Genomic DNA, 11,600 nt, shown 5'->3' with positions numbered 1-11,600 from the left:
AAAAAAAGAAAAAACCCAAAAAAGAAAAAAAAAAAAAAAGAAAAAAAAAATAGAAAAACCGAGGTGAGGGGTGACAATTGTAATCGCGTACGAATATATATATAGATATATAGTATATATGTACACGGTTCACAACGGAGTATCAGAGGTACATTAAAAATGTGCGAGATCAACAATATAAACAGGCAGAGAAACAAAATCTCGCACTATAGTGTCCTTTCGTGTGTATCGTGTGTAGATGTGTGTGACGTGTAGAGATATATGAACGTATCGTACTGCCCGATGCTACTCGTGTACTTGTACGTATCTGATGTTTGTTATGCATGATGTTGTCGATATCGAAAAATTTGCAATGTGTGACAACCAATGGCAGCGAGAACTTACTCGCTGGCTTGGGGGAATGTCATCCCGGTAAAGGACGGGGAGAGGGTTTCCGTGTACATCTCGCAGCCCGTGCCCTGCAGGTAATCATTCTGCCACGCCTGAGTATCCGGCGACTGAAACACCAACCAATCAAGCCCCACGTCATCAAACCTTTCAAAATCTACTAGATACTGGCTGAACCTGACACGAGGAGGGACGCTGACACGTGGTCTGCATCTCGTCGTGCAGGCAAACAATACATTGTTCCGCACGATTACGTTGCGTATAAACAGATACATTTGCCGAGTAGGAAGGCTTAGCATTGTCGAGAGCAATGACGATTCGAAATCGCGAGGGAACCTTCTAATTACCCTGGTTTTCTGGAAAAAAATTTGGATTAACAGTTAAAAATATTCTACCAAATCTATCTACGTGTCATATAACCTGTGTAACGTTTCGCTTTGCTATGCGTGTCTTATTTCTTCCACCGGTTCGTAATGGCCAGCAAACGGGAAGACATTCGCTGGAAATCTGTTTTCGTCCAGTCCTCGTAAGAATCGTCCGATCTGAAGTCAAGCGGGCTATGACGTACTACGCCGTGTCACGTGACGCAATGCTGCCGCTGTAACTCGCGGCTAACTTCGCTGTTTACGCTGGTCGCATTCGCGCGGCGACCGCGTTACGGTACACTTGTTCGTTTTCGCGTGTCAACCTAACCTCGAGTGTAGTGTCTGTCTGCGAACACGTTGTCATCCGTCGCTCGTGATAGGCCAACATTGGCGATCGAATTCTTTCCGATCTTTACGTTAAGCACCATTTTACACACGAGGGAGCCCTAAAGTGACCAATAGCGCTTTTTCACCGATACGAAACGTACGAAACTCTGCATGTAAGTACCTTTGTCCTCAAAATAAACAGTATCATCGCCTTTCGAGATTGACTAGCGAAATCGAGATGACTCCTACTAGCTATAATTCCTAATGCTTACCTATCATCCAGTTGCCGTTAATGCTCGTTGTTGCAAATTTTTTCATTATACGTACGGTTATTATTCGAGTGAACTGATACCGTGGGGTGCTGGATCGGTGGATAAGAATGATTTTAAAAAGGCACGTCGAATTAAATGCCTGCGAATTTTACGCGAGAAATATGTTTAGTATTTACTTCTTTTCTCGTGTATAGAAAGACTTTAAATTTGGAAAGTTATATTTTTGCTACACGGTACAATCTTTGCCTACGAGATATATTTATTGTTCACCATTTTGTTGTTTTGTTATTAGGTGGCTGTTGCAATGCTCGCAATATTCGAATATATTTTTTGTTTAAGTTAGCTTTGTTATCTGATTAATTATTTGATACAGAATAAACTTCTTACATTGACGTGTAAGAGTAATTGTTACATATTAAAAATTGTAGTGTAATCAACGTATGAAATTTGTTGGAATTGCGTAAAAACTGAATGTCTCGTAGATACATGCATATGTATGTATACACATATAATCGTTATTATAATGTAATACGGTAAAAGGTTAGAAAAAGGTAGAAACATTATTTATATTTTTAATATTTATAAATAATGTAAAATCTTATGTGTGACTAATGCAGGAACACATACACAAATATAATCGTCACATATTAACAAATAAATATTGTATTTCTAATAATAATGTTATTAAATTCATTCTCATTTACACACATTTTATTATTGTTATTTAAGAAGTGAGATGAAAGGATATCAGAGAAGAGAGATAGAAATCCAAGTAACAAACGGTAAGTACTTCATTATTGCATACTTAAAATTGTACATTAACGAAACGTGCAGAAAATAAAGAAAAATGAAGAATCATATTACTAATCATATTTCAAACGATCTTTTACTTTCCTATTTATTCGTGTTTAACGACTAAAAAAATTTTCAGATTTTCCAATTTTAACGTACGAAGATACAATAAATTATTTTAACCCTTTTAAATATATTTCCTTGAAACGATAATATTTTATATTATATACATATATACGTATATATGTATTTATTTGTGCTATGTATACGTTAAATCATGTATTACATACGTATAATATATTTTTTAGTGTCACGTGTTAGTTCATCGAAATAACAATAATTTGTATAAAATATACGTGCATTTACTTGTATTATGTATACGTTATATTATGCATTGTATGTATTACGTAAATCGTTCAATATTTTTAGCATAATTTGTTAGTGTATTAACTAATGTTGGTAAATGTTTCATCTTAAATCTCGTCTGCAAAAATCGAACCTGAAGAATTCGATATATTTTTAAATTAAACAAAAATCATCATAACCAGCCTATACCACATACCCAGCAACTTTTATATTAATTAAAAATGTCCGTGTTAATCGATACGACTAGTTCTTCGAATTCTTTCTAAAAATAATTTCACATTAAATCTCTGATCCCCACGGCATTCGATCGAATTCGAGCCATACGTAAAACTTATAGAAAAAGAGTGAAAAATACAGAAACGTTACTGAAGCGATTAGAGGTGGCTTACATCGATTAGGTGTAGAGCACAGATACGGTACTGTACAATATACAGTTAATACGTTCATGTAGTATAGATATAGATATAGATATAGATATAATCCATATATAATGTATATAGCGGAGTGGAGCGTAGTGAAAGACATAGGCGAGGCGAAGCTTCATCCTTTTTTTTTTCTCTCTCCGATTCAAGAGACTGCGAACTCTTCTCGAGTGATTCCGCCATCGTTAACGTGGGCACAAAACGAGCGCGAACCGGTCGACCGCGCCTGCGTCGCACTGAGACAGGGATCGCTGCGGTGAGAATACTCGAACGAACTATACGCTCTCTGAAAGGGTCTTTTTAGCCGTGGCATCCCAGATTGTACGTTCATTTAGAGTGAATAGACCACGGGAACGGAAATATTTACGAAACCGAGGAATTTCGTGATCGAGACGTTCGTCGGTATCTGCGGATACCGCCATTACCATCCTGTTATTTGCATTTTGCAACGGTTTTTGAGGTTAGAACCGCGTCTCTTGGTCTCTTTCGAAGTTTTATGTACATACGCAAAATTTGAAAACTCGTTGCACGTTTTGTATAACGATATTGTTTAACAGCGAGATTATATGATGTGATAATTTGTGATTTGATTCATTGTTTCGATAAAAAGCTTCGATCAAACGAAATTTATTGACTTGTTAGTCGTATAAGGCAGAAACAGGATTGTTATTACGTAGTTTAAAAATTTGAGAAATATGTGGAAGATGATTAACGAGAAACGTGGTGTTACTTGTGTCTGAAATTCATCTTAGAGCAAGATTAACACTTTGACTGCCACGTAATTTTTATATAGCAGGGGGCCACGATGAAGTTTCCATTGTTCTTATAGTGATGAATTATCAAACAATATGGCAAAGAACAAAAAAATGATGCAAGTTATTAATGTTTTCTGTTCAAAATTCTCTATTTATTCAAGTTGTTCAAATTTTCAAGAAATGGTTAAAATAAAATAAATATAAATTTAAAAAATTAGTATCGCCGGATGCTGGTGACCACTATGGCAGTCAACGTGTTTAAATTACGGTTTGGGTTAACTTTAACTGATGATAGAAATTATTTGAAGTTTTTGTTCTCAAGGTCGAATTTTTTCGGTATATCAAATATTTAAAAAATTTTTTGAATTTGAGGGTGAATATGAAAGTCAGTATTTGATTATAGTTTTATATATATGTTATGAGTCAAGTAACCAATTGGTCATTATGAATAACGTTTAAAACAATTCTGCAATCTGATAAATATAGATTAATTTATCAAAATAATAGAAAATTACGAGTATAGCTATATTTCCTTTGTTCAATTTAATTTTGAAGGGGAAATTAATAACTGACGATAAAAGTACTAATGTATAATGAGTAACTAAATATACTATACAGAAAAGACCATAATTGTAGTGGAATAATGGAACAACTGATTATATGTGATTATATTTCTATCTAAATAACGACCAATATTAATATTGTCGAAAGCAATTGTCCTCAGAAATTACAAAAATAAAATATTTGAATCAAGTTATTTTGAACCTTCTTTCTAGTATTAGTGTTAATTATTTTTATTTAAGAATAATACCATTAGAATATAGCAGTCAATATAGTAAATCGTGAGAAACTACGTCAAATTTATTACTATGTACAATTTTGTTTGTTATTATGCACAATAAAAATAAACTATGACCATATTAATCACTTAATCTATAACATATATATAGTATGTTATACTTAAATGAGAACAATGGAATATTTGATGAATAATTAAAATTATGAAAAAATTGCTTATTTAAAAATGTTTTTAAGTGGAACCCTATATTTTTTTATGTAATATTTTATGCACTTATTATCATCAATTTATTATCATTAACATCATTAACATTTTAAAATTCAAGAAAATTAAAAATCACTTAGGATCTCATTATTAATTCAGTAATTCATTATCAAGAGGAAAGTTCCATTATAAATTAATTTTTGACGATGAAGAATGAAATGAATATCAAAATCACTGTAAAAAACTAAGTGTATAAACTTTAAAAACGTTATACTCAAATTATTTCCATATTTTTTAATTTTTATAAAGTTTTAATTTATAAATATTACTGTCCAAAAAATTTTAATAAAATTTGAGAATGATGTTCTAAACTTTTTTTTTTATCACTTTTCAAATTACTAAAAATATCGTATATTATTAAATATGGTAAAATATACCGTTTTCTTCTTTCAAATGACGTAGCATAATTTTTAAAGTTTCGTAAATTTCGTGTATCGTGTTATAAAAAGTTCAGTGAAAAATAATAAACCTAGTGCACGATTAATCTAGTAGGAAAACTACTCTATTACTGCAGTGGACGATGCTATAGCTTTAAAGTGTAATTCTACAATCTTTTAAAGTACATTGCACACTTTAATCACGATAAGAAGATCTCTCAAGTTAGATGAAAGTTTCATAATAACGTGTTCGTGAAACTAGCCTAGATTCTGATAACTTTTAATAACTCTTAAATAATTTCTTAAAGTTGAAAAATGTTTTCGAACTGTCTATCTACCTTTAATAAAAGGTCAATATATTGATTAGAATTAGATGTAATTTTTATAGCAACGACATTATTGTTTATCTCCTACCTTCAATCGCAAATAATAAAATAAGAAACTATACAGTATTTTTCGTCATAAAACATCATAATACACGAATTTTTATACTACGTTTTGATAACGTCAAGTTTTGAAAATCCTAATATACCTAGTGATCCTTTTGTTAAATAATAATTTTGTTAAATAAATAATAAATAAATAATAAAATACAATAAATAACCTAACCCAAAACATAGTAACCCTTAACTTAAATAATTTTAGAAAATTAAAACGTTCTTTTGACTGTCAATAAAAACGTAATTTCTTAACTACTTGCGTTAACAAGAAATTCACAGATGCGTGTGCCAAAGCGACCCAGTGTTTCTGTGACAATTGCCTGATAACGTGTATACCACGTCGTTGGCGATTTTGACAATTGCTTGACAACGTGTATACCACGTCGTTGACGATTCTGTGACAATTGCTTGATAACGTGTATACCACGTCGTTGGCGATTCTGCGACAAAAGCATTACGACGTGCGTGGCACGTCTTTCCAGTACAAATGGTTAACCACTTGCGGTGCAAAGATATTCACGGTTGCACATGCCAGAACAGTCGAGTGCAAATCACTTCGGGGCGCGTTCAGGCAATGTTCGGGGGGTTCGAAAAGAGAATATAAAAACGCATCAACTGATGATGAAGTGCAAGCAGAAACTGTACCTCGGTAAAGAATTTCATTAACCACTTGCGCTAGAAAGACGTGCCACGCACGTCGAGATGCTTCTGTTCCAAAATCGCCGGCGACGTGTACACCACGTCGATAGGCATTTATCGCAGAAATAAAAATGACGTGGGCTGCACGTCGGCTAACAACCAGATCGTTCATTTCTCGAGCTATAGTTCCAGAGTGCACGGCGTCATCAATATCTTGGAAATATTTCAGAATCGATACAGTATCTCGCGACGCCAATGTGACACCTTACGCGTATTATACTGTAGCGCACGGCACCGCAACCGTGAGTTTATTGGTAAGGCAAGTGGTTAACAGTTGACGTGTCACGCACGTTATTTTTCTTTCTGCAACAATCGCCTGACGACGTGTGTAACACGTGATTTCGTCACAGAATCATCTCAACGTGCATGGCACGTCTTTCCACCGCAAGTGGTTAATAAAGAAAAACAATTTTTATTATTATAAAAATTATATCCACGTATTTCAATATCATCTTTCATTTCCTAATTTCATTAATAAATAGTATATCGATAATAGTAAAAAGAAAATAAAGTAAAAAGAAACCTATCTGGTCACCAAAAATTCTAATTCTTCACAAATCCTTGCAAACAAAAACGAATCTGAGAAACAGAAGCACACGGTAAGTCACTTCCACACATTTCCCAAGTCTGACAAATCGTCGAACATTCAAATCGAAGGTTCTTTCGTATTAATTACGTATTAGGGAAAAAGGTTCATATCAAACAGGGGGCATCCGGTGAAGTAAATTCTAAACTAAGAAAATAGTTATCGTTATATAGTTATTTAGTGGCTTGTTAACACGACACGGAGTAGATAACGAACAATGACTCCACACAAACGAGCGGAACCACAGATCTCGTCTCTTGAATCAGATATGCAGGTATCTGTTGGATGTTGGATTGGTCATGGACCGACTTACTCAGTGGCTTTGGCAAAGGGCATTCCAATGAAGGTAGGGCTCAGTGTTTCGGTGTACATCTCCATTCCGGTTCCACGCAGGTAGTCATTCTGCCAAGCCTGCATATCGGGTGACTGGTACCAATCAACCAACCATTTCTAAATTACACACGCTCCTATGCATGTACGGATTCGCGCTTTTGTTCACAGCGACAAGAACATGTAACGTTTCGACGCGTCTCGTAATTTATCAGATGCAAAATGGAAAACGAATTTCCAGCTTCGATAGAGCTGGAGGAAATTTTTCAAACGAATTTTGAAACGAAAAGTAAACTGCTGTGCCTAATTGATGCTTCAAGAAATCGGAAGAAAGCGCGGTCAAGAATCGAGTAAGGCTCGCGAGATCACTGTGAGCAATTGAACCGTGAGAAAACCTAAGGAACCTTGTTCACACATGCATAGATGGAAGATCGGCAGATTCTCTGTCTGTCGTCCATAGAACGACATTCTACTGACCGTCTTGAAGGATCGCATGGCGAAGAGATTGGCCATCATCGTGCTGAAACCCGGCGCTAGACAGGACTGTGCGATGAAGCCCAGCTTCAGTTCGGCCAGGCAGATCACGTCGTCGCCCTGTTTCCAGTCCCATGATGGAATGTTTAGTAAGTAGGCCTGGAATGTGAAATTGTAGATCACGTTAGAATAATTCTTGCGAATTATTCGAATTTATTTTACCATTAGACTAATTCTTACGAATTATTTTGCTATAGTCTACCACTCTTTCTGACAGAAATAGTTGTAAACTATCGTTGATAGTAATTATTAGTATCGTTTTATTACTATCGTTGATAGTAATTAATTTCAATTTGGAAATGTTAAGTTGCTATTTCAGAATTTGCAAAATTGAATCCTACATTTAACCGATTTTATAATTAGTATTGATTATTATATTGTTCGTATGAAACATGGTGAACAGCAATTAATTTTAAGATTTAAGGTTATTTATGTAAAACTTGTACATTTTCCAAGCAGTAATTGTAATATGTGAAAGTATTACATAATGTAGTATATAATATATTATACAATAATATATATCATATAATATACTTTATGTGACTATGCATAATGTAATATCATTTATAGTAATAATACTGTATTGCGTAATATATTATTATATATAGTAATATAGTATAATATAAGAACATATTATATAATATATATCATACATGATATATTACATACAAGCTGAGTGTTTTATCTAAATTCTCTGTAATTTCTCAAAAAGAACTGAAAATATTAAAAAAATGTTCTTACAAGAATTGTTTGGTATAAAATGGTATAAAAATATAGGAGATTTCAAGATCAACTTAATTTTTTCAAATGTAATGCTATATTTTTGTATAATATTATATAATATACTGTACCACGTATTATTTTATACGAACATATATCACGTACAATTATATATAATAATAAATAACACATTAATACTATTATATGTAATGGTACAGTATAAAACTATTATAAAGTCTAAATATAAATAAAATAAATTACTAAACGCGAAATAATTCAGGAAAAACGATACCTTGTTGTGATATTGCATTAATTGAATAATAACGCGAATGTCATCCGAATAGTTCTTGATGAAGATGTAAAAATTTTTGTTTATACGTGGAAAACTATAGGAGATTTCAAGATCAAGTTAATTTTTTCAAATGGAATGCTATTCTGTAAAATATTATATAATATACTATACCACGTATTATTTTATACGAACATATATCACGTACAATTATATATAATAATATATAACACACCATTACTATTATACGTAATGATACAGTATAATACTATTATAAAAGTCTAAATATAAATAAAATAAATTATTAAACGTGATATTGCATTAATTGAATGATAATGCGAGTGTCATCCAAATAGTTCTTGATGGAGATGTAAAATTTTTGTTTATACATAAATATGTAATTATACGTAATTATACGGAAATATCATTTTCAAATGGAATGCTATTTTGTATATTATATAATATACCATACCACGTATTATTTTATACGAACATATATCACGTACAATTATATATAACACACTATTACTATTATATGTAATGGTACAGTGTAATACTATAATAAATTTTATATACAAATAAAATAAATTATTAAACGTGAAATAATTGAGAAAAACGATACCTTGTTGTGATATTGCATTAATTGAATGATAACGCGAATGTCATCCGAATAGTTCTTGATGGAGATGACACGCATGATGTTTGCAGCGTCCTCCGCGTCTGGGTCTTGACAGTACTTGTTCGCCAGTACCAAACACGCGTCTGCCTCGTGGACCTAAAAAATCATCGCAACATTTTGTCCCGCGTATTCGCATGGTCGGGCAACGAGTGAAGTAGGAGCATGTTATATGTGGAGGGGCGATGGTCAGAAAGCAATTGCAAAATAGAAACTGCTTTTGAACAAATGTCAAACTAAGAAATCGTAGCGGAAAGAAAATGTAGCGCAGAACTGATCTCCGTTTCAACGGTTTCATTCGATGCAAATCAGAGCAACCGGACAATTCGTCGTTACGACACATTGCTTTCGAATATGGGAACGATTCCATAAATGTTTGATCGTAGGCACATTCTGAAAGTAAAATCCGCCATATGTGAGGTATGTGATTCTTAAACAAGTGAAGTGTGTTTGGTAAAAGTGAAAAGGGATGGACGAAAAAGAACACAGGGGATGCTAATCTCTGGTACACTGAGTATGGAGGAATATGCAGCTACATATCGAAATTTCTCGTAAGCACTAAATATTAGTCGTGTTAATGCGTCGCAGATACGAAAAAGGAATTTCTCGTTAAAAATTCGTGTTAAAAATTCATCTGAAAAGTATATTCGAAAATGAAAGCATTGGGTTGTTTCCAAAGTTCGTAGTAATATTTCGAATATAATAATACATGTAACAAGTATGTAGCACAAAATATACAAAAAATAATTATAGTAATATAAAAATATTTGGGACCTACTCTTACTGACAGAAGATAGGAAATAGGTAATGATTTGCGAATTTTTATATAGTTTTTATTTTTTGAGATTTATAGATAAAAATTGAAATAGACATTATATAATAATAATACCTTTGTTAACCTAATACTTCTATACCTTTTTAACCCAATATAATCTACGCTATGTAAATCAAGTATATTTCCGTATTTCTAGCTTTTACTTACCTTTATCTCTATATACCCCTTTATCTATTATTATAAATTATAAATTGAAGATACCTTTGTATCTGTTACCTCTATTCTGTTTGTATTTACAATACTTATAATTATCTTTTCTGTCCACGTGTACAAGCCTAACCTCACTTTTCTATTCTTTTAATTACCTTTATCTCTATGTACCTCTTTATCTATTATTATAAATTGCAAATATCTTTGTATCTGTTACCTCTGTTCTGTTTGTATTTACAATACTTATAATTATCCTTCCTGTCCACGTGTACAAGCCTAACCTCACTTTTCTATTCTTCTCTTTACCGCCTGTATTATCGCGTTTAACCTGCTAATTTTTATATTTAGCTATACAATGTCAGTCGAAGCTTCCTATTTTTACCTTTTTCCCATCAGTGAAAACCCATTTCTTTGCTTTAACTTTCTTTTCTAATCTGCACACTCAGAAACACACACTACGCCATACACGCCCTCTAACCAAGTCCCACATAATAATAATACTTGTAACAAATGTGCAGTAAAAAATATACAAAAAATAGTTATAGTAATATAAAAATATTTGGGACCTACTCTTACTAACAGAAGATAGGAAATAAGGTAATGATTTGCGAATTTTTATATAGTTTTTATTTTTTGAGATTCATAGATAAAAATTGAAATAGACATTATATAGAGTATTCAAAAAATAAATTTATTTAAAAATATTATCGATCCTGTTTTCAAATTTAACCCTTTGCAGTCGGCAGATTTCAGCAGAGTAAATTTAGCGTTTTGCAGTTATTTTTCTGTACAAGATTTAAAGACAATATATGAATATTAAAACGCACAGAATTTGTTGAAATTGGTTTGTGTTAAATACTACTTATAATACGTAAATACACAAAATTTTTAATTTCATCGACTGCAAAGGGTTAATATTAAAAATTCGCGAATTATTGCTATTTTCTTAAACTTTGTCAGTATTTCTGGGTTTATGGAATTAGCATTTTATTAAATACTGTATACAAGTAATTCTCATGAAACACGGTATTTTTCCAAAAAAGATTATAAATTAGGGAAGTCCCCATAAAAAAAGATATTTTTAAGACTCGAAAAGAATTGGAAAAATTATTGTATAACATTATTAGGTTCTAGAATTAGGTAATGAGAATTTTGAAATATAAGTATATATTTTCTCCATGTTTTTTCTCGGAGTTAAGAATATTTGATGTTTTA

At 32.4% G+C, this 11,600-nt stretch overlaps 1 protein-coding gene across 14 annotated transcripts in view; it reads right to left on the bottom strand.

Moving 5' to 3' along the window:
• slo (calcium-activated potassium channel slo) overlaps positions 1-11,600 on the bottom strand; it is a 229,620-nt gene that overhangs the window by 46,634 nt on the left and 171,386 nt on the right. For 9 of the 14 annotated variants that reach the window (XM_017903705.1, XM_017903699.1, XM_017903701.1 and 6 more), the window contains exons 9-11: positions 9,347-9,499; positions 7,659-7,814; positions 7,165-7,277 (exon numbers count right to left, since the gene is read on the bottom strand). In XM_017903705.1, the coding sequence (XP_017759194.1) occupies positions 7,165-7,277; positions 7,659-7,814; positions 9,347-9,499 (422 nt within the window). Of the gene's footprint in view, positions 1-384; positions 498-7,164; positions 7,278-7,658; positions 7,815-9,346; positions 9,500-11,600 lie in introns of all 14 variants that reach the window. The other 5 variants (XM_017903706.1, XM_017903700.1, XM_017903713.1 and 2 more) reach the window with 2 other exon arrangements.

The sequence above is a fragment of the Eufriesea mexicana genome, unplaced genomic scaffold, assembly GCF_001483705.2.
Source record: "Eufriesea mexicana isolate 0111107269 unplaced genomic scaffold, ASM148370v2 scaffold2467, whole genome shotgun sequence".
Lineage (NCBI taxonomy): Eukaryota > Metazoa > Arthropoda > Insecta > Hymenoptera > Apidae > Eufriesea > Eufriesea mexicana.
Note: the sequence above shows the minus strand (reverse complement) of the source record. Positions and strands in the feature narration are given on the sequence as shown.